General features: G+C 44.1%; 1 protein-coding gene across 6 annotated transcripts in view; it reads right to left on the reverse strand.

The window, feature by feature from the left end:
* The window catches only part of abch1 (ATP-binding cassette, sub-family H, member 1), a 34,727-nt gene that overhangs the window by 7,624 nt on the left and 3,657 nt on the right, over positions 1-23,446 (reverse strand). For 3 of the 6 annotated variants that reach the window (XM_029119977.2, XM_029119979.2, XM_029119980.2), the window contains exons 2-15: positions 22,553-22,704; positions 19,606-19,765; positions 17,371-17,525; positions 13,819-13,926; positions 12,905-12,998; positions 10,627-10,701; positions 9,947-10,136; positions 9,702-9,798; positions 9,446-9,614; positions 4,623-4,723; positions 1,617-1,687; positions 1,129-1,178; positions 771-827; positions 14-84 (exon numbers count right to left, since the gene is read on the reverse strand). In XM_029119977.2, the coding sequence (XP_028975810.2) occupies positions 14-84; positions 771-827; positions 1,129-1,178; positions 1,617-1,687; positions 4,623-4,723; positions 9,446-9,614; positions 9,702-9,798; positions 9,947-10,136; positions 10,627-10,701; positions 12,905-12,998; positions 13,819-13,926; positions 17,371-17,525; positions 19,606-19,765; positions 22,553-22,704 (1,550 nt within the window). Of the gene's footprint in view, positions 1-13; positions 85-770; positions 828-1,128; positions 1,179-1,616; positions 1,688-4,622; positions 4,724-9,445; positions 9,615-9,701; positions 9,799-9,946; positions 10,137-10,626; positions 10,702-12,904; positions 12,999-13,818; positions 13,927-17,370; positions 17,526-19,605; positions 19,766-22,552; positions 22,705-22,800; positions 22,884-23,446 lie in introns of those variants that run through there. The other 3 variants (XM_029119978.2, XM_029119982.2, XM_029119981.2) reach the window with 2 other exon arrangements.

Raw genomic sequence — 23,446 nt, forward strand, 5'->3', positions numbered from 1 at the left:
ACACAAATTCTACCTCAGAACGGCTCCCGGTGTCACAAACGTAGTGAAGTCTGAGTTCAGGCTGCCGTAGATGGGTTCCTCAAACTGTGACGACAAAAGTAGTGAAAAGGGAAAATAGTGAATAGTGTGTTCAACATTCTACCCCTTGTCCACAGTACATCTCTATATTCACCAGGGACTAGATACAAGAATTACTAAGAACAAATTCTGATTTACAGCAGTGAGGGTTACAGCAGTGTTTAGGGTTATGGACAGAACCACTGGGTTTTCTCTTTGTTTGTTCGGGAATTAGAAACACCAACCTTTCGTTTACCGGCTAGATGCTTTTGACCACAGTTAAAATAACGAGGCTCTCATCTGTTAGTAAAAATCTCTAATTAGAATAAACATGCTTGGCTAGACAACACGTTGGCTATAGCAGGAAGTGACTGGGCTAGCACCAAGGCCGGCGCCAAGGCTAGTGGAACTGGCTAGGCTAGCACCAAGGCCGGCGCCAAGGCTTGTGGAAGTGGCTAGGCTAGCACCAAGGCCGGCGCCAAGGCTTGTGGAAGTGGCTAGGCTAGCACCAAGGCCGGCGCCAAGGCTTGTGGAAGTGGCTAGGCTAGCACCAAGGCCGGCGCCAAGGCTAGTGGAAATGCGTAGTGCAAAACAATATCCACGATGGCACGCTATACCTGATATAGAGATCTTGTCGAAAGTAGTGCACTATATAGACAATAGAGTTTCAAAGTGTTGGAAAGTACGTTTTAGACAGTGTTTATTGCCTGTACCTTGATTGGAAAGGAGACCATGTAAGACTGACTCCCCAACTTGAACTGGATGAATTCCTGAGGAGAGAGCACAGCTTGTTTCAGTCCTTCACTAGATGTGTTCTCCATCAAGGGTTGGTGTACCTCACTAGTCTAAACAAGCTGTTTCAAAAGCTTATATCTATTCCGAAGAGGAAGTGGTGTTGAGGGACAGTCCCAGTATATATTGGATTAAAACTGATTAGTTAAAGAAAGTTATTCGATAAAATCTAATATTTAAAAGTTCACACGCCACCATAAACAATGACACTAACTGTACATGGCAGTAAAGACATGTAGATTTACTCTAATAAAACAAGGAAAGTTAACTCTGGCGTACCTCAAAGGCGTCTGCTAGTTTCTTCTGAAGCATTAGGGCGACTTGTCGGTCTGAGGAAAAAAGACCCACGGTGAAAATATTGTGAAGATGATCAAATCAATGATCGCTTGAGAAACGCGTTTGACTGAACAATTCAATAAAAAAAATCTATTATCCACATTGAACATTGTTACCACTCATTACTTAAATTTCCATAATTCATGAAGAGAAGAAATCATTCAGAAGAACCACATCGTATTTAAAAAAAGTCACAACGGCACCTAGTGCTCAATCTCACAACCGAGCCCTTCTATTCTATCAGTATCCTACATTGATCAATTCTGTCAGTATGATATTCTACTACATCCACATTCTGAGCTAGAGATATTCTATTCCATGCCATTCTATTTAATCAGTAATAATTCACAGCCTCTTAAGGGGGTGAATTATTCCACACGTAGTCACATGCCAATAGGCCTTCAAACTCAGACGAAGGAGGAAGAACGTACTGGTCAGGTCCAGCCACACGTGCACTGATCCTCCATCCACTTCTTCCTTGGTGACCAGCCGCTTGACCATCCTGCACAAGACACGACAGATCCCCGACCACAGAGCCTCAGGACCGGACATACTCAACACTTACACGGATGTCACATTTTGCTATTTCAAAACAAAACCAAGAAAGGGATTACCCTGGATTTCACAGATCACAACCTACTCCACAAGTGTGAAACGAAAGAAATGTATATAATATTTTCCTAAATACATTTCAAAATGAAAGTTTGTTTCAACATTCCTAAGGTTAATGCTTGCGTGGGACCAGATTTGGCAGCCATTACAGCTACAGCTGTAATAATATGAAACCAAATGAACACAACTTTAAGGACAGATAACATTTCTTAAATGCAGTCGAGTCACATTAGTCCCTGATGGACAGCAATATTCTAACCTTGAAGATTTGCAGTGTAACACAAGCTTTCCTCTATTCACATCAATGCATTGTTTTTAATTTTTCAGTTCTGTAATTCTGATTTTCAAGGACTGTGGTGGCATCATAATTTTCTGGGCATGCCTTTCACTTGTAGAGCACAGATAAATGCCTTTTTGCATAATATAACAACATTGTTTAATATAAAGAAAACACACAATGTAAGGTAATATACAGTACCTATACTGTACAGTTATTTTGTATACAGCTCTCCCCCTGACACAAATTTTGCTCAGTAACAAAATGATATGGAAAAAGATGGATTATTTTCCTTTTCTGATCTACAAAAAATACTCTGTAATGCCTAGGTTCAAGTTTGGACAATGAGTTGGGGTGAATGGCTCGACAGCAATTTTATAACAAACTCCCTGCAGTCTTGGTAGGTTATTGTCCTTTTCAATTTGTCTCCCAGTGTTTGGTGTTAATCAATCATGAGCAGTGGTTTTCCAGTAGGATTTTGCCTGCGCATCTTCTCAACAAATGTATTTTTATTATAAAAATCTCCCCGGACTTTGCTGCTGGCAAACACAGCGAGATGTAGACACCACCATGCTTCAAAATGCTTGAAAATGAGTAAATCCATTGTCAGTTTTCTCACATCGTAACAACTGAAATGGGTTTCTTTTTATATTCACCATTGGCCTCATGGTGTTTCCTTCCTGCCCTGCAGCTCATTTCAGAAGAATTAATGTATCTTTGATGTGTCTGGGCGGTTTAATACATCATCCACTACATAAGTATTAACTTAGGTCAACTCCTGGACTGCCCTTCACCTTGGAGTTAGCTGAATATTTTAGGTCTGTTGTATTTGAATGTGGGAACGAGATATGGCTTTACTGAAATGACATCCCATTTTCCCTATAACGTGCACTACTTTGAACTGAATCTGGGTCAGCATTAGAGCACTATGTAAGGAATAAATGAATGCCATTTAGGACACAGCCTAAAACATTTAGTAAGCTGGCCTGCTTGTTTTGTGTGTGATGTGCCCGTTTTGCGTTTTACAATGATTGTAAAACCAGGAAAATCATATGTAAAGTGGGGATTGCCAAGAGGCTTTATCTGATTTAAGTTTGGGCATTAAGGGTTTGGTTTGAGAGCTATGGTTATGTTTTTGGCTAGGCATAAAGGTTAGTTTATTGATGTTAAGACTCTGGTAAGGCCTCAGGTAAAACAGTTTAATGGTACCAAACTGCCAGTCCTATATAAATGTGTGTGTGTGTGTTAATGGTTTGTGTGAAGTCAGCTAGCTGGTGGAAAGTCTGGTCCTGCCTGCCGGTTACAGTCATACACAGCTGAGCAGGTCTGGCAGCTGAATGCACACACACACGCCAAAACAAATACTTTCAGCATGTAGCATTTCCACAGACACAGAAGGTCACGCGGCGACAACGTGATTGACACTCGGGGCGACGCAGGTCTACTCTCCCTCACCACATAGTCATTGTCACATGCCTCACGTCACGTTTCAGTCCCCGTAACTGACAAAACACAGCTCGTCTGCCTAAATTACCACCCCACTTTAGCAGATCCTCAAGATGTTTCATAGCTGCAACAAACATGAGCATCTGGAGTGGGTAGGGGAACTGCGGTCACCTGCGAGGAGCTCCGGAAGGTGGTCTGTACAGCAAAATACAATTACCAGGCACCTACACCAGGCGGTGTCTGAGGACAGCCTGAGGAGATCTTCTAGAGTCCAGTCACCTGAGCTGGAGACTTTGGACTCTGTTACCAACAGGAGGGTGGAATCAGTCCAACAGGCATCAAACGACAGTTTCCTCTAACCAAATCCCAAGGAATTTGTAGGAAGCAACTCATTCGATAAAATAACTGTTTTGGGTAGTAATTTTAGGGTCAACAAAAGCTAGGTTCTGAGGCCTTCGAAAATAGAATATACCTAGTTTTAACTGCATTCAGGCCCAACCTATGGTCCATAACTGAACGCCCTCTCTTCCTCATTTCATCACGGACACCTGTTTTCTTTGATAATTGCCTGGAGCCGTTTCCCTCGTCAAAAACCCTATTTAAGTTCCAGCTTCCCCCATGTTCCTTGTTGGTCTTTGATTGGTGTTCACACCAACTGTAACGTTGTTCCGTTTTTGTGTGTTTGTTTCAATTTTGTTCCATGTTAGTTCTTTTATTAAATGTCCTCCTGTGCTTTTGTCCTCCTTCCATTATTCAGTGTTACATGTACAGTAATGTCATCAGTATATAAATGAAATGCACAATTTCTTACAGAGTTACAGGTACAGAATGAACAATGTACAGAATGAACAATAAAGGACCCAAAATTGAACCCTGTGGAACTCCTTGCTGGACTACATGAAATTCAGTTAGGTAATCCATTATGGAAAAGCCCTGCGCCTTAGATAATGTAGCACTTTTGGCACTTTACATACTATGTGGAAAACTCTCCAGACATAAAACATGACCACACACACACACACACACACACAAATCCACAGAGTCTCTGAGAGGAAAGGAGGGGGAGGATATAATGAGATTAGTATTAAGTCCTGGGACTCACCTCTTTGTCAGGAAGCTGGTGAAATTCTTTCCAAACCCGATGACCCCCCAGTACTCCCCATTATAGGCCCCTGCAAAAGCCTCAGTGTGGGTCAGGTTAACCTAGGGTCAAAAAGGGTCAATGGTCAATGTCAGTAACTGTGGACGGCTCTTATATAACACCCTATTCTTCCATTTGTTATAATTATTATAATTCCCACGTTGAGCCCCTTTACTCCCTAACGTTGCGGTTCACAACCACACTAATACGTTGTCTCATCACGGCGTCTCCCGGGTGTGCTTGGAAGAGTTGTAGATTACAACATGTTTCCTCTGAGACATTCCGGGTCGCAACCAGGAAGTAAGTGGCATCGGGGGCCCTCGACTAACGACCTGGGTTAGCTCTCTCATGAATGTGGAAGGAAATCCCTGCCGGTGGTGCCCATCCCAACCCAGGTCCCGCACCGCCACACGAGACTCCCGGTCGACATGGTGGAACCAAGGAGTCCACACTACTGACTATAAGAGGACAACTATACGGTAGAGAACAAACAGTAATACAGATTTGCTCAAAAGTTTGCATACCCCTTGGAGAATTGGTAACATATGTACCATTTGTAAAGAAGACCCAAGTGGGCAGGCAAAACACGTCTTTTATTTCTTATGGGATTCATTCAACTGTAGGTCATAACAGAATGGTACAATCATAAAACAAAACATGGCAACAAAGAAATGAAATGAACTGACCCGTCTGCGTACCCTTATTTCTTTATCAATCAATCAAATGTATTTATAAAGCCACATTTTTACATCAGCAGTTGTCACTAAGTGCTTTTCAAAACACCCGGCCTTAAACCCCAAGGAGCAAACAAGAGTAGGGTTGAATTTCAGTTTAATTTCAATGTATACTGTGGATTGGCCCCTTCAGCATCAATGACAGCGTGCAGTCTTTTGTAATAGTTGTCTATGAGGCCCCGAATTCTTGCAGGTGGTATAGCTGCCCATTTGTCTTGGAAAAATGCCTCCAGGTCATGCAAAGTCTTTGGTCGTCTTACATGAAAATGCTTGTTGAGACCTCCCCAGAGTGGCTCGATGATTTTAAGGTCAGGAGACTGTGATGGCCACTCCAGAACCTTCACCTTTTTCTGCTGTAACCACTGTAGGGTCAACTTGGCCTTGTGTTTAGGGTCATTGTCATGCTGGAATGTCCAAGAGCGTCCCATGCGCAGCTTTCATGCAGAATAATGCATATTGTCTGCCAGTATTTTCTGATAACATGCTGCATTCATCTTGCCATAAAGTTTCACAAAATTCCCGTGCTTTTAGAGCTCACACACCCCCAAAACATCAGTGAGCCACCACCATGCTTCACAGTGGGGATGGTATTCTGTTCAATATAGGCCTTGTTGACCCCTCTCCAAACATAGCTCTTATTGTTGTGACCATAAAGCTCTATTTTGGTCTTGTCACTCCAAATAACAGTCTGCAAGAAGCTATGAGGTGTTTCCAGATGTTGTCGGACATATTGTTACCGGGCATTTATGTGGCATTGGCGCAGTAAAGGCATCTTTCTGACAACGCGACCGTGCAGCTAATTTTTGTTCAAGTATCATCGTATTGTGGTCCTTGAAATCACCACGCTGTCTTTTTCCAGAGCAGCCTGTACTTCTCCTGAAGTTACCTGTGGGTTTTTCTTTGTATCCCAAACAATTCTTCTGTCAGTTTTGGCTGAAATCTTTTTTAGTCAACCTGACCTTGGCTCGGTATCAAGAGATCCCAGAATTTTCCACTTCTTAATAAGTGATTTAACAGTACTGACTGGCATTTGCAAGGCTTTGGATATCTTTTACATCCTTTCCATACTTATGAAGTTCCATTACCTTGTTACGAAGGTCTTTTAACAGTTCTTTTCTGATCCCAATGGCTCAGTATCTAGCCTGCTCACTGCATCCAGGTGAGAGCTAACAAACTTATTGACTATTTAAACACAGACACTAATTGCAACTTAAAAAGCCACAGGTGTGGGAAATTCACCTTTAATTGCCGTTTTCACCTGTGTGTGTCACCTTGTGTAACATGCCAAACATTCAAGGGTATTTAAACTTTTGATCAGGGCCATTTGGGTGATTTCTTTTATCATTATGATTTAAAAAGGAGCCAAACAACTATGTGATAATAAATGGCTTCATATGATCACCATCCTTCAATAAAAGAAAGTTTTTTGGCATGATCAGTAATATTTTCAAAATCTATGCCAAAATTTCACAATTTCTGCCAGGGTATGCAAACTTATGAGCACAACTGCATCTACTTAAATAACAAAAACAAACTAACAGTGTTCATTTCGCAGCTGAATTCGGGTGTTAGAGTGTCTCAGGAAGAGTTTGAATAGCTTGGTTTGTAGTCGTACTGACAGAGCATGTGAAAGTGTTCCTGGAATTATGCGCGAGGTAGAGGGAAGTGAAACCAGCAGACACCAGCTGTAAACAGCATGTGAATGTAGTGAATAACGGCTGCTACTGGCATCATCATGTGCAACTCTGTATGAACCCTTTACCAAACATGGTATTTCCCTGGGAATTTTATCACTGAAGAAACATGAGAAAGTCCCAGTTTCCAGTGACACCAATTTGACAGCTACAGCTTTGATCTACTCAGGTCAATGGGTGTATTTCTGTAATATGGGATAAAAATGTTATTCTAATCCTGGCTTTTCAAGAAGTAATGCTTCCAAATTTGTGCTTTCCAGGCCCTCTATTTAGCTACTTGATTAAGCTAGACATTCTGCCCTCTACTTCACGGAGTTAGACAGAGGTATTCAGCCCTCTACTTCATTGTGTTAGACAGAGGTATTCAGCCCTCTGCTTCATTGTGTTAGACAGAGGTATTCAGCCCTCTGCTTCATTGTGTTAGACAGAGGTATTCAGCCCTCTACTTCATTGTGTTAGGCAGAGGTATTCAGCCCTCTACTTCATTGAGTTAGACAGAGGTTTACAGCCCTCTACTTCATTGTGTTAGACAGAGGTATTCAGCCCTCTACTTCATTGCGTGAGGCAGAGGTATTCAGCCCTCTACTTCATTGCGTTAGACAGAGGTATTCAGCCCTCTACTTCATTGCGTTAGACAGAGGTATTCAGCCCTCTACTTCATTGCGTTAGACAGAGGTATTCAGCCCTCTACTTCATTGCGTTAGACAGAGGTATTCAGCCCTCTACTTCATTGCGTTAGACAGAGATATTCAGCCCTCTACTTCATTGTGTTAGACAGAGTTATTCAGCCCTCTACTTCATTGTGTTAGACAGAGGTATTCAGCCCTCTACTTCATTGTGTTAGACAGAGGTATTCAGCCCTCTACTTCATTGTGTTAGGCAGAGGTATTCAGCCCTCTACTTCATTGTGTTAGGCAGAGGTATTCAGCCCTCTACTTCATTGAATTAGACAGAGGTTTACAGCCCTCTACTTCATTGCGTTAGACAGAGGTATTCAGCCCTCTACTTCATTGCGTTAGGCAGAGGTATTCAGCCCTCTACTTCATTGCGTTAGACAGAGGTATTCAGCCCTCTACTTCATTGCGTTAGACAGAGGTATTCAGCCCTCTACTTCATTGTGTTAGACAGAGGTATTCAGCCCTCTACTTCATTGTGTTAGACAGAGGTATTCAGCCCTCTACTTCATTGTGTTAGACAGAGGTATTCAGCCCTCTACTTCATTGTGTTAGACAGAGGTATTCAGCCCTCTACTTCATTGTGTTAGACAGAGTTATTCAGCCCTCTACTTCATTGTGTTAGGCAGAGGTATTCAGCCCTCTACTTCATTGTGTTAGGCAGAGGTATTCAGCCCTCTACTTCATTGAATTAGACAGAGGTTTACAGCCCTCTACTTCATTGTGTTAGACAGAGGTATTCAGCCCTCTACTTCATTGCGTTAGGCAGAGGTATTCAGCCCTCTACTTCATTGCGTTAGACAGAGGTATTCAGCCCTCTACTTCATTGCGTTAGACAGAGGTATTCAGCCCTCTACTTCATTGCGTTAGACAGAGGTATTCAGCCCTCTACTTCATTGCGTTAGACAGAGGTATTCAGCCCTCTACTTCATTGTGTTAGACAGAGGTATTCAGCCCTCTACTTCATTGTGTTAGACAGAGGTATTCAGCCCTCTACTTCATTGTGTTAGACAGAGGTATTCAGCTCTCTCCCCAGGACCCCAAGACATTTCACAGTGATGTCGTAGCCCGGAACTGGCCCACCTGTTCCACGGGCTTGAGGATGAGCTGAATATTCAAACCAGGTGTGCCAGCTGACGAATAAGCACGGAGTTGTGTTTGTCCCACTTCGCCATCTTAAGACGTAAGTCACTCTGCATATGAATGTCTGCAAAAGGACTCAAATGCAATGTGAAATGAGTTGGGTCTTGCTTCATTCATCTCTACCCTTACAAACAGACATTCAGGGCTGGTTTACATTCCATGACACAACAAGAATAAGAGGCCGGATTGTACAATCATTTCTATAGGGTTTGACTGTACACCAGCGTGTTCAAGACGCACCACCCAGGATTTGCGGGAGTCAATCGCGTGAAAATAGAGCGATATTCATGCACACTGCAAAGAGCCTTGACACAGTTGTCTTCACATTTGCTAGAGTCCAGAGGGGGGCTCTATGGGGAAATGTGGCGTACGCTACCTCAGAAGATGGCGCCCAGAGCCATCGATATCTACGAGTTTACACAAGAAAATAATCCAGCGTCTCGAGTCTTCTTTGATAAGTTTCGGGGGAAAATGTAGCTTAGTGTTAACAGGCCCTTTGTTTCAACTAATGACTGCAAGCCATTTGATTGGCCCAGTACCTGTTGTATGCTGGAGTTGTCCAGGAAAGAGAGCAGAGATTTGCTGAAGGAGTCGGAGGAGGTCTCGTTGTTGACCACAGCCACCTGTATTCCTTTGGGATCTCCTCCGATACAGAGACACATCAGGGAGATCTGGATGACCGGCAGCAGGAACTGGAAACACAGGGACCTGGACAGACAGCACATGACCTTCATCATCACTCGTCTTCCTCCAGAGCCCCATCACCATGACCGTCCTCATCCCCATCATCCTCACCCGGGCATCCTCTTCATCCGCTTCATGGTCTTGATCATAAGAGCTGCAATGTTCCTCCACTTGGGCATCACATGCCTGGCTCGTACCTTCCAATCCGCTGCTCGCACACACACACACACACACACATCTGTATTTTCCAAATCCAATTGAAAATATGAAATCAGACAGAAATGAGAAGGCAGGTCCCAGGGACTTCTGGGTAAAGTCTGGAATTCTGCCAGCCCACAGATGAAGTGTGATGGTACCTGAGTATTTAGGCAGCATGTCTATGGGTCCTGGTCCTACTCCCAAGATTGGGTGACTCTCGTCCCGGCTGCTCTCGAACGACTGGCTGTTCTCCAGGACCACGCCCTGCTGGCCCTGCGGGAAGGCGCTGTGTTTGGAGCCGACCTGGTCGAAGGTCTCACACAGCTGCAGGAAGGCTTTCTCCAGGGTCTGCAGGGGGGTGGGTGAAGAGTCAATATGGTCAGGAAAGGACTATAGTGTGCAGGGCCCACTGTCTAACAGTAATGGAAGGCTACTGTTAGTAGGTAGAAAAGCAAACTGAACAGAGACAACAGAGGAGTCAACACTGTTAGTAGTCAACACTGTTAGTGGTCAACACTGTTAGTGGTCAACACTGTTAGTGGTCAACACTGTTAGTGGAGTCAACACTGTTAGTGGATGACACTGTTAGTGGATGACACTGCTAGAGTCAACACTGTTAGTGGTCCACACTGTCAGAGGTTGACACTGTTATTTCTCAACATTGTTAGAGTCAACACTGTTAGTGGTCCACACTGTTATTTCTCAATTCTGTTAGCGTCAACACTGTTTGTGGTCAACAAAGTTAGTGGTCAAAAATTGTTAGTGGTCGACACTGTTTGTGTTCACAATTGTTAGTGGTCAGCACTGTTAGTAGTCAACAATACTGCAGGATACTCACTGCTGCACTATGATGTTTCATCAAGGTCTCCGGTTCCCCTTCAGCCAATAGTCTTCCGTTCCTCATCAGACCCACCTGGAGAGATGGGAGACAGGATGGTGTTCCCACAGCGGAGTTGTGAGGAACGAGGATGAGAGGAACAAAGGACAGAGGAATTAAAGAAAGACTTAGCCATAAAATATTTGTACCTGTAGGACAGGTTTTAGTGTGACTCTGGCTCATGTTGTAACTATGCCGTAATGGAGAGTGGTGGAAACCTTGCCCCTTGTTTGTTTTCCTTTCCTCTGTGAACACTGTGTCGCTTCTACAGTAACAAAGAGCCTAGTTAGCATAAGCATGACAACACCAGCCAGTCGAAGAACTGCATGGCGACAAACAGGTTGTGCCATCTGTTTCATAGAAGGATGTTTTTAGAGTCTGAAAAGTTGAGGTGAGGACACATCAACTTCTCACAACTTTCACTTCTCCTTCAGCTCAGCGTTACTTTAAAACGGAAAGAGAGAAGTGAGATCTGTCTGGTCGTAGAGAGCCCTGGACAGGAACGTCTGCTGACAAACCTCAATGCAACCACTTTAGTCTCCGGATAACAGGCTAAAAGGGTGAAGAACGCACCCAAGTTGCCATATTCGACTGAGAGCCCCATGACACCAGGGTTATTAAAACTGTCCTATATGTTAATTAATATGCAAGGTAAAACCAGGAGAGCTAAGTGACCATTTCAGAATCTGAATCACCTTTATTCACTGAGTACATTTACACGCCAATCATTTTTCACTTTGCACAAAGGTTTTGTAGACAACATTCACTCAACAACATGGACAAGATTCACTCAACAACATGGACAAGATTCACTCAACAACATGGACAAGATTCACTCAACAACATGGACAACATTCACTCAACAACATGGACAAGATTCACTCAACAACATGGACAAGATTCACTCAACAACATGGACAAGATTCACTCAACAACATGGACAAGATTCACTCAACAACATGGACAAGATTCACTCAAAGTCGACACACAGATCTGGAACTGCGTCTGATTTACTGTTACAGTAAATATTCAGGGACATCTTATGGCAGACCTTTTCCTAAGCTCAAGAACCAAATTCTGTAAATCTGCTACAATAAGTCAAATTCCTCACTGGAGAAATTGTTGGAATAGTTTGTTCAGAGGCAAACATGACCTGGAGTAAAACCAGGAGAAACGGTTTACAGTAACCCATGGTAACCCAATCTGTAAATGAACACAGCAGTGGCCCCCGAGGCTAGGCATTAGACTTTAACCAGCCAAACACTGGGCTTACATGTAGCTCAGTAGACAGAGGCATGAGAGCATGAGAGCATGTGACCGTTTGCTAACTGACTTTAATATAGGGTCCCTGGGGGGACCCTTAGCCCTGGGGGCCGGAGGGCTCACTAATATTTAGAACCAGTGGCTTATCCCTCAGGTGCCTTTGCTGGGTCCTGCTCAGTTTAGTGAATAATAAAGTGTACGTGTATTCCCTGACAATATTTGATAACGTGTTCTTCTGTGTTTACAGAGAGCCACGGCCATATTGCAATGCAATCACCTTATCTGACAATGGTGTGTTTGACCAAGCTAACAACTTCCAGGAGATTCATGTGACATTACTGTCAATGAAATAAGCAACAATAGATTTGATTTCGCTAGTTCCTTTTCCACACTATTCTGCTGAACACCTCTCAAATGGAACACCAGTCATAACCCTCTTCTCACTTTACCTTTGCTCACTTTCACATTCTCTCTCTCTCTGTCTCTCTCTGTCTCTCTCTGTCTCTCTCTGTCTCTCTCTGTCTCTCTCTCTCTCTGTCTCTCTCTCTCTCTCTCTCTCTCTCTCTCTCTCTCTCTGTCTCTCTCTCTGTCTCTCTCTGTCTCTCTCTTTCTCTCTCTGTCTCTCTCTGTCTCTCTCTCTCTCTGTCTCTCCTTCCCAACTAGTCTTGGCTCTTCTCTCACATTCTGCCTGATTTCTTTCACCCTCCTCCCTCTAAGTACCTCTGACCCTTGTTCCGATGTCTTCTAAGAACCCAGTGAACAACTCTAAAACGGTCTCACAGGAAGAGCCCCAAGAGGAACTAACAAAGGACCCACTGTAACCGAGTCGACGGGGACCTCGGTTCAGCCGTGCGCACGGACCCCATCCTCTCCTGCCAACATGAAACAGAGATCCTAGAGAAGCATTTCACCAAGAGACAAGTGTGTGTGTGGGGGTGTGTCTGTGTGTGTGTGAGTGTGTGTGTGTGAGTCTTACCACATTGGCCTGCCTGGCCTCTTCTATGTAGTGAGTGGTGATGATGACGGACACCTTTCCAGTTTTCACAATCTCTACTAGATGCTGCCAGATCCTACAGGGTCAAAGGACACGACCCCGTTTAAGGTCAACATCGGTTGTGTCACAAATGGCACCCTTTCCCAACAAAGTGCACAACTTATGACCAGGGCTCTGGTACTGTATGTAGTACACAACTTATGACCAGGGCTCTGGTACTCAATGTAGTACACTACTTATGACCAGGGCTCTGGTACTGTATGTAGTACACTACTTATGACCAGGGCTCTGGTACTGAATGTAGTACACTACTTATGACCAGGGCTCTGGTACTGTATGTAGTACACTACTTATGACCAGGGCTCTGGTACTGTATGTAGTACACTACTTATGACCAGGGCTCTGGTACTGTATGTAGTACACTACTTATGACCAGGGCTCTGGTACTGTATGTAGTACACTACTTATGACCAGGGCTCTGGTACTGTATGTAGTACACTACTTATGACCAGGGCTCTGGTACTGTATGTAGTACACTAATTATGACCAGGGCTCTGGTACTGTATGTAGTACACTACTTATGACCAGGGCTCTGGTACTGTATGTAGTACACTAATTATGACCAGGGCTCTGGTACTGTATGTAGTACACTACTTATGACCAGGGCTCTGGTACTGTATGTAGTACACTACTTATGACCAGGGCTCTGGTACTGTATGTAGTACACTACTTATGACCAGGGCTCTGGTACTGTATGTAGTACACTAATTAGGGAGTATGGGGTCATAATAGTACAGTATATAGGGACTATGGACTGTGTGTGTGTGTGTGTCTGTTCGTGTGTGTGTGTGTGTGAATGTGTGTGTGTGTGTGTGTGTGTGTGAGAGTGTACATACTTGGCTCTCAGCACAGGATCCACGCCAACTGTTGGTTCATCTAGAATCAGTAACTGGGGGTTTTGAAGTAAAGCTGCTCCCAGTGATACTCTTCGTTTCTGTCCTCCACTGAAAAACCACACACACACACACACACACACACACACACACAACAAACACACACAGACGCACACAGTTTTTTTCTTGGGTGTTTTTGGCTGTTTTGTTTAACATGCATAAGCCTTACTGGAATACCTATCAGTTTTGTGCGTTTGTATGTGTATTTGTGTGAGTGTTTGTATGTGTGTATGTGTGTTTGTATGTGTGTGTGTGTGCACGTGAGCTCATGGCCAGGATTTAGTAGATGGACTGGCAAGGCAGCAGCGAAAAGAAACCCGGCAGGACAAACTTGCCCGACAACAGACACTGAGACTGACACAACAGACACTGAGACTGACACAACAGACACTGAGACTGACACAACAGACACTGAGACTGACACAACAGACACGCCCAGAAGACGACAGAGGCTGGGAGGGGGCATAGTTCTTTTGAAGTAACAAAAAAAACACGTGCTACAAATCGATCCATTTGGATTATGCACAAATGTCGCAGATACATTACCAATAATGCATTGTTTCACTGAACTAATAGAAAATAGAGAGTCATAGGGAGATTCATGGAGAGAGACAGGAGGGGTAAGGTGGGGTCGGGTGGGGTCAGATGGGGTCGTGTGGTGTGCTAGCATTATTTCCACTATGAGAAACAGGAAAGGAAATCGTTCCTGTCGCTCAGGAACCTGTGACCCCGGACTCTGATCTATGAGAGACCCCCGGACTCTGATCTATGAGAGACCCCCGGACTCTGATCTATGAGAGACCCCCGGACTCTGATCTATGAGAGACCCCCGGACTCTGATCTATGAGAGACCCCCGGACTCTGATCTATGAGAGACCCCCGGACTCTGATCTATGAGAGACCCCCGGACTCTGATCTATGAGAGACCCCCGGACTCTGATCTATGAGAGACTCTGAGTTTAGTGTTGGTTTCAGAAAGCGTCTCAGTTGAACCACTTTTCCTGACGAAAAGCAATGACCTGTTATGAGACAGGAGTGCCAATGGGACGGCCTCGGGGAACACTGGGCTCTGTGTGAGGGGGATTGGGATGCCAAGAGTTGTCCAATGTGCCCAGGGTTTCCCAGTGTCAGGGGCTTAATACACTACCGTGAAATAATTGGCTAGCTGACACAGATTTCTGTGGAGGAAACACTAATGCTCAGTTGTTTTGGACTCAGATTCTGGACCTGGATACAGGGAAAGATGCTTGGTTCTGTTCTGAGTCTGACAGCAATGTAGTGTAAGAAGCAAACATTCTTTAAAGCATCTAATTCATCTGTGCCAACTGTGGCTGTATTCTAGTGAAATATTGAAATATTGTAAATCCAACAGGAACACAACTGCGATAATGGTTACATAAAAGTTAAGAACGTGACAAAATATTTTAGCACTGACGTTTTGAAAATGCCTGTAGCAAAACTACTACTGAGCCGGTTCCCAACCGGGCGGAACGAAATCCTGACATTTTTAACTGACAGAAGTCTGTGACACAACAACCACAGGAGGCTAACAATAATGTCTGGAATGGAGTCAATGGAATGGAATCAAATGTGTGGAAACGGTGTGTTTTATACCATTCAGTTACACCATTCAAATCTACCATTCAGTTATACCATTCAGTCATACAATTCAGTGACACTATTTGGTTATACCATTACAGCGGCCTAACAGAGTCCATCCTCCCCTAATAACGGCAGCAGCAGCCTCCTGTGACACCTAAACTGAAAAACATACTCAAATAGAAACTGTTTTCATATTTTTCTATCTGACAGAACAGCACACACCCAGATCTTATGAGATTTTCTAGTCTGCTCTGACCAAAACCCCCAGATCTTAGGAGATTTTCTAGTCTGCTCTGACCAAAACCCCCAGATCGTAGGAGATTTTCTAGTCTGCTCTGACCAAAACCCCCAGATCTTATGAGATTTTCTAGTCTGCTCTGACCAAAACCCCCAGATCTTAGGAGATTTTCTAGATTGCTCTGACCAAAACCCCCAGATCGTAGGAGATTTTCTAGTCTGCTCTGACCAAAACCCCCAGATCTTATGAGTGTCAAATGAGACCCTATGTAGTGCACTATGCTGACAGTGTAGTGGATACAGTTCCCCCTTTGTAGTGCACAACTTTATACTGTACAGTTGATATAGTGCCCACTTTGTAGTGCACAACTTTATAATGTACAGTGGATACAGTTCCCCCTTTGTAGTGCACAACTTTATACTGTACAGTTGATATAGTGCCCACTTTGTAGTGCACAACTTTATACTGTACAGTGGATACAGTGCCCCCTTTGTAGTGCACAACTTTATAATGTACAGTTGATATAGTGCCCACTTTGTAGTGCACAACTTTATACTGTACAGTGGATACAGTGCCCCCTTTGTAGTGCACAACTTTATAATGTACAGTGGATACAGTGCCCCCTTTGTAGTGCACAACTTTATACTGTACAATGGATACAGTGCCCCCTTTGTAGTGCACAACTTTATACTGTACAGTGGATACAGTGCCCCCTTTGTAGTGCACAACTTTATAATGTACAGTGGATTCAGTGCCCCCTTTGTAGTGCACAACTTTATACTGTACAGTGGATTCAGTGCCCCCTTTGTAGTGCACAACTGTATACTGTACAGATAAAACAGACATTTGGGACTTGGAAACAACGCTGTACTACTGGACCAATGACCGGTTGGGGGTCATCCAGGAGGAACCAGGTCCTAAAATAGATTCATCTGGTCCTGAAATAGATTAACCAGGTCCTGAAATAGATCAACTAGGTCCTTAAATACATAACCATGTCCTGAAATACATGAGCCAACTGAAATGCAAAACACAACCACTAATACAATTAGAAACTCCAAACAGAAATACTCCTCCCAATAACGCCAAACAAAACCACTATTATGATGACATACTTCCAATTCAATACAATACCCATTCCCCAAATATGAACGCCCTCCCCACTAACACGAAGACATAACCACTAAAATGATGACACACTCCCAACACAAAGCACCTTCCCCAAATATGAACGCCCTCCCCCTCTAACACATAAACATAACCACTAAAATGATGACACACTCCCAACACAAAGCACCTTCCCCAAATATGAACGCACTCGCCTCAAATACAAAACAACATTAAGTCAAAATGGAAAGGGCACACAGCAAAAATGGATCAACAAAGAGCAGAAAGGGGAAGAACTAAGGGAAGACACAGAGGACAAGGAAGGATTCAAACTGACCAAGAGGCGGCAAGGAAAACTTCTAACTTTTTTGAAAGGAACTATTTCACTCACACTGCAAATAACTGTAGATATTTTTTCGTAGAAACCTGGAATCACTGGACCATTACTTTAACCAGGTGTGTTATGGGAGTTTGGGTGTCGTGAATCAGGCCCCACGCAACCACTGTTGCACAGCCCAGCTTCAGAGTGTTGGGTCTGGTTGTGTCACCTGAGATTGCGGACCAGTTTGGTCTTCTGAGGTAGATCAAGGAAGTCGACCAGGAAGTCCATGCGTGCTCGGGTTTCCTTGGATGAGAGGCCGTGGATCCGGCCGAAGAATGTCAGGGTGTCACTGATGGTGAACTCGTTGTACAAGGCCAAGTCCTGGTGGAGAGCACAAGAGTTCACAGGTATTTATAGGTGGCGAGCAGAGTGTTGTGTTATGTTCACAGGTATTTATAGGTGGAGAACAGAGTGTTGTGTTATGTTCACAGGTATTTATAGGTGGAGAACAGAGTGTTGTGTTATGTTCACAGGTATTTATAGGTGGAGAACAGAGTGTTGTGTTATGTTCACAGGTATTTATAGGTGGAGAACAGAGTGTTGTGTTATGTTCACAGGTATTTATAGGTGGAGAACAGAGTGTTGTGTTATGTTCACAGGTATTTATAGGTGGAGAGCAGAGTGTTGTGTTATGTTCACAGGTATTTATAGGTGGAGAGCAGAGTGTTGTGTTATGTTCACAGGTATTTATAGGTGGAGAGCAGAGTGTTGTGTTATGTTCACAGGTATTTATAGGTGGAGAGCAGAGTGTTGTGTTATGTTCACAGGTATTTATAGGTGGAGAGCAGAGTGTTGTGTTATGTTCACAGGTATTTATAGTTGCTGTACACCCCGCCACACCTAAACAGTGGGCAGTCTGTAGGAGTCGTATGAGGTGAACAGTGTGTCGGTGTGTGTGTGTCCAAAAGGTCAAACGTGAACGCGCGTGCACGTCCCGTGTTATTATTAGCTTCAGGAAACACGCCGCTGCAGACACACTAAGCCTCCCGACAGGTGTAGTGTCACATCGACTACAACCAATCACAGCAGGCCTAACAGAAGTGCCTGATCGGGGTCTCCACACACGGCTCCCGGCTGGCTTGAGGACACCTCCCTAAATGCCGGATGTTTCCGGTTTCTTTCCGACCACCGCGGGGGGGTGTATCACACGTTCCTTCCCAGAGGTCACACAGGGCATTCCGCCTTGGCAGGACGACAGAAGCTTTGTCCAAAACGTCGCCCCATTTCCGACTTAGTGCACTACTTTAGACTCGCCTAAACCGCGCACTCCACACAATAAGGGTGCCATTTAGGACGTACCCACGGTAACTAGAAGAGACATGGGTTTCCATGTCGACCCAACAGCCGGGCAGCGTCTCAGTCCGCGCACACAATGGCAACACGCCCGGAGCCACTGTGAGGCGAGCTGACCTGTGAGACGGTGACTGTACAGTCCTCAACAGGAGGTTCTACTGGGTCCTCAACAGGAGGTTCTACTGGGTCCTCAACAGAGGTTCTACTGGGTCCTCAACAGAGGTTCTACTGGGTCCGCAAGCTAAGGCAGGACATGTGGCTTTCACCTGGGGCGGGGAGCAGATCCAGTACCTGTAAGGTAGAAGTTTACCTGTGGCAGTTCAGATCCAGTACCTGTAAGGTAGAAGTTTACCTGTGGCAGTTCAGATCCAGTACCTGTAAGGTAGATGTTTACCTGTGGCAGTTCAGATCCAGTACCTGTAAGGTAGATGTTTACCTGTGGCAGTTCAGATCCAGTACCTGTAAGGTAGATGTTTACCTGTGGCAGTTCAGATCCAGTACCTGTAAGGTAGATGTTTACCTGTGGCAGTTCAGATCCAGTACCTGTAAGGTAGATGTTTACCTGTGGCAGTTCAGATCCAGTACCTGTAAGGTAGATGTTTACCTGTGGCAGTTCAGATCCAGTACCTGTAAGGTAGATGTTTACCTGTGGCAGTTCAGATCCAGTACCTGTAAGGTAGATGTTTACCTGTGGCAGTTCAGATCCAGTACCTGTAAGGTAGATGTTTACCTGTGGCAGTTCAGATCCAGTACCTGTAAGGTAGATGTTTACCTGTGGCAGTTCAGATCCAGTACCTGTAAGGTAGATGCTTACCTGTGGCAGTTCAGATCCAGTACCTGTAAGGTAGATGTTTACCTGTGGCAGTTCAGATCCAGTACCTGTAAGGTAGATGTTTACCTGTGGCAGTTCAGATCCAGTACCTGTAAGGTAGATGTTTACCTGTGGCAGTTCAGATCCAGTACCTGTAAGGTAGATGTTTACCTGTGGCAGTTCAGATCCAGTACCTGTAAGGTAGATGTTTACCTGTGGCAGTTCAGATCCAGTACCTGTAAGGTAGATGTTTACCTGTGGCAGTTCAGATCCAGTACCTGTAAGGTAGATGTTTACCTGTGGCATGTATCCCACCATCTTCCCAGGGACCTCGTGTCCAGGAAACGCGGGCGGCTTCCCCAGCACGCTGATGTGACCCCGGCAGATCTTCAGCGTTCCCACAATGCATTTCAACAGTGTGGTCTTCCCACAGCCACTCGGACCCAGCAGGCCGTAGCTGCGTGGTAAGAGAGAACAACAAAAAACACTGAATGTGAGCTCCAAGCACTGCTAACCTTCATACTGCTAGAAGTAACTGGCATGAAACCTACAACAGTACCAGGTACTTTATAGATGAACTTTGGGTTCTAGGTGTGAACATTGGGTTCTAGGTGCATGCATCTCAAGACGTAACGTTGCGATGTGTGAATGGAGCGGGACTAGCCGCTGTTCAATATCAATGCAAGCACTTACAGTTCGGTCTGGGAAACAATTGGACACCTCACACAAGTTTAAATATATATTTTACCAAAATATATTCAAGTTAGAGTTAAATAATGAATATGGGCTTTAAGTGCAGTCTCTCAGCTTAAATTTTAGGGTATTCACATCCAAATTGGAGGAATGGTTTAGAAATGACAGCTCTTCATTATGTAGCCCCTTCTTTTTCAAGGGACCAATCTACTCAGATTCGGCCAAATTCAGCAAAGTTGATTGGACGGCGCTTCACTTCCAAGATGGAAAATGACCCAAAGAAGTAGAATCTGCAATGGCAGAAAATTCCACTTCACCTGAATATTCCACAATAACCTGATCTCAACCGGATCGAGCATGCATTTCACTTGCTGAAGACAAAACTTTAAGCAGAAAGACCCATGAACAAGCAACATTGAAGACAGCTGCAGTAAAGGCTTGGCAAAGCATCACAAAGGAGGAATCACAGCATGTCCATGTGTTCCAGACTTCAAGCAGTCATTGCCTGCAAAGGATTCTTGACAAAGTATTAAAAATGACAATTTATTTATGATTGTGTTCATTTGTCCAATCACATTTGGGCCCCTGAAATAAGGGGAATGTGTATGAAAATGGTTGCAATTCCTAAACGTTTCATAAGATATTTTTGTTCAACCCCATGAATTAAAGCTGAAAGTCTGCACTTCAATTGCATCTCAGTTGTTTCATTTCAAAAATGTATGAAAACTGTGTCGGTGTGCAAATATTTCTGAACCTAACAGTATCATGGGAAACAGGCTGTGTCCTCTCCTGTTACCTCTCTGGTATTGTAAACTCACAGATGGAAGATAACAAGACCTACCAGATTAAGAGGCCCAGATAAGGAGACCAACTAAACAAAACCAACTGTATTTACGGCAGGTAGATATCCATCAAAGAATAACAGAATATATTTACTGCAGGTGGAATTAAATCACAGAAAAAATTATATATTTATTCCAGGCAGAATTAAATCACAGAATAATAGAAAATATTTTTTGCCGGTAGAATTCAATCAAACCTTTCTTTCCCTTTTCAGGACCAAAACGAATCAAAGTCTCCTAACATCACATGAAAACAATAAAGATGGCGTAAAGTCAGCGAATCCTGTCTTTTTAAGGGTTACGTTTAGGGTTAAGAAAAAAAAGGAACGCAAAAGGGAATAACGTTTAGGTTGCCCACGAAGACATACAAAGTGCTTGCGGTGCCCGACTCCTGAATCATATCATCCTCATTAAAACGTGGACCGCAATATCATCAACTGCATTGTAGATAGTTAACGTGTTCAAGTGGCTGTTGGCCAGAAAGAACGTTGTGCCTATGGGCACTACAGATGTTTAGATGAGACAATGATCGCTAGAACTCCACAATGTCACGAGAATCTCAGATTAGAATGTCACTGAAACATTCTAGAGTGCCTGTTCGGAACGCGCTAGTTAAAACGTTCAGAGAACCTTTTGTTGCTATGTTATCTCCTTGTTGGGATCTGTGAAGCTAGGGACGGTGGTGGATGATTGTGATTAAAGGGACTTCAGAGGAGAGGGAGAAAGAAGACAGAGATGAAGGGAAGGTGGATGGACAAATACAGATAGAGAATGGGAGGGAAAGAGCAGGGGTGGGATACATACAGGGAAACAGACAGAAACACAAATCAGAACTAAAAAGAAACGGACAGAAAGACACAGAAAGCGAGAGTGAGAGAGTGAGATGAAGAGCGAGAGAGAGGGAGAGAGATTTAGAGAGTGAGAGGAGGAAAGAGTGAGAGACAGTGAAAGAGATGGAGAGTAAAAGAATCAGGAAAGAGATGTGTCAACAGCAACCAGCTTAACGGTTGACTTGGCAAAAAAAAAATAAAAACAAGCTGCTTTATTAAACTGTATAACTTTTCAGTACCCAACAATACCAAAAATGCTATGCTAAAAAGCAAACATTACGTATCAAAAAGACATTATGCTATGGGAATGTTGTTTCCGTCTGAACTCTACATCATCCCCAAAATAAACCAGCTGGTGACCCCACCCTGGCAAAAATAACAGAATCTGTTAAGTGGAAGCAACTTATCTTCGTCCTCCTCAGACCACAAACGCACACACTGTTTTCAAATTGAACAAAGGGACATTTTTCATGCCCCTAGTTGGTCATTAAATGAACCAGATATCTATTTTAAGGATGCTTTTCTTCCCCTTCTCTAAATATAACTTCCTTCCTTTTCAACTCATTCTCTCCTCTTCCTCATCTTCGCTCCTCCTCTCATGTTGATCTCAAGCTTTCAGTGTGTCCCTTTGTAAAGGAATCTGTGTAAGAAACGCCACTGGGTGAGACTGGGGCTCTCTGCTTACTACAACCTGATGTGTCTGAGCTACCACAACAGACCAAGCCACACAGATAGGCTGGATACACTGAAAAAACCTTCATTTACACAGAGGCCAAAACATTTGCAGAAGAGTGAAGCTGTTTCTTACAAATTCATAGTACAACCAAGCAGCCTGAAATGCAGAACCAAGCAGGTTTACGGTCAGTGTGGTTCACTCACATATGTCCCTGGGGCACGGTCAAGTTGAGATTGCTCAGGACTTTCAGTTTCCCGTACGACCGACAAACCTCCCGACACTGGATCGCCGAGGCCTCCACTTCCCGGGAGACGGGGGGGGCTTCCAGGTCGGCCTTCATCGTTCCTTCTGCTAACTGGGACAAACAAAAACAAACGTTAAACATGTTTCGTCGTGGTCAAAGGCAGTACACTACATTGGGAACATCGATCTGCTCATTATCAAGCGTAACCTATGACCCGGTCCATTCACAAAACGCTCCCAAAAGATTCAGGCGAGTTGAGGATTGCGGCAGGTTGTCCTCATGGCCACCCGGGCCAAACCATTTTGCTTGTTCCCACATGGCTATTCCGACCAAGACGACGTATATGAGTCAACACCAGTGAGGTCACATTCGCTCACCTGACGACCTCAGCTAGATTTGTTGGAGCCTGAGCAACCTAGGCGCACTGAGACACAGCCGCTCGTTAGCTAGCGACACAGCTAATGCACCATCTTGGAGGCCCACGTTCCGGATTTACTGCAGAGAAACTGCTAATATTCCCGAAAATCTAGTTAAAATATGCATTTAATCGGGAGGCGAATTTGTCGGAAAGCTAGGGGGGATTTATCAATGCTGCGTCTTCTGTGATCCCAAATTGAAAGAAATGTTTTCAACAACAGCTGTGATTAATCTGAGCGTGAACTGTGCTCAGCAACCCTGAGTTCAAATGACTATTTTTAGATAATGTAAAGTGCTTTCCTCTGCGGGTTAGTAAGCTTGTCTTTCTCTACGGATTAATAGAATATTCCCAAAACTGTAAAGCCTGCCCACCTCTCGGCAGACTAAATAACATGCTGCTGAGGTCCACCCGAGGAGGATGTCAGACTAGGTTGTC

The sequence above is a fragment of the Esox lucius genome, chromosome 5 (assembly GCF_011004845.1).
Source record: "Esox lucius isolate fEsoLuc1 chromosome 5, fEsoLuc1.pri, whole genome shotgun sequence".
In the NCBI taxonomy this organism is placed as follows: domain Eukaryota; kingdom Metazoa; phylum Chordata; class Actinopteri; order Esociformes; family Esocidae; genus Esox; species Esox lucius.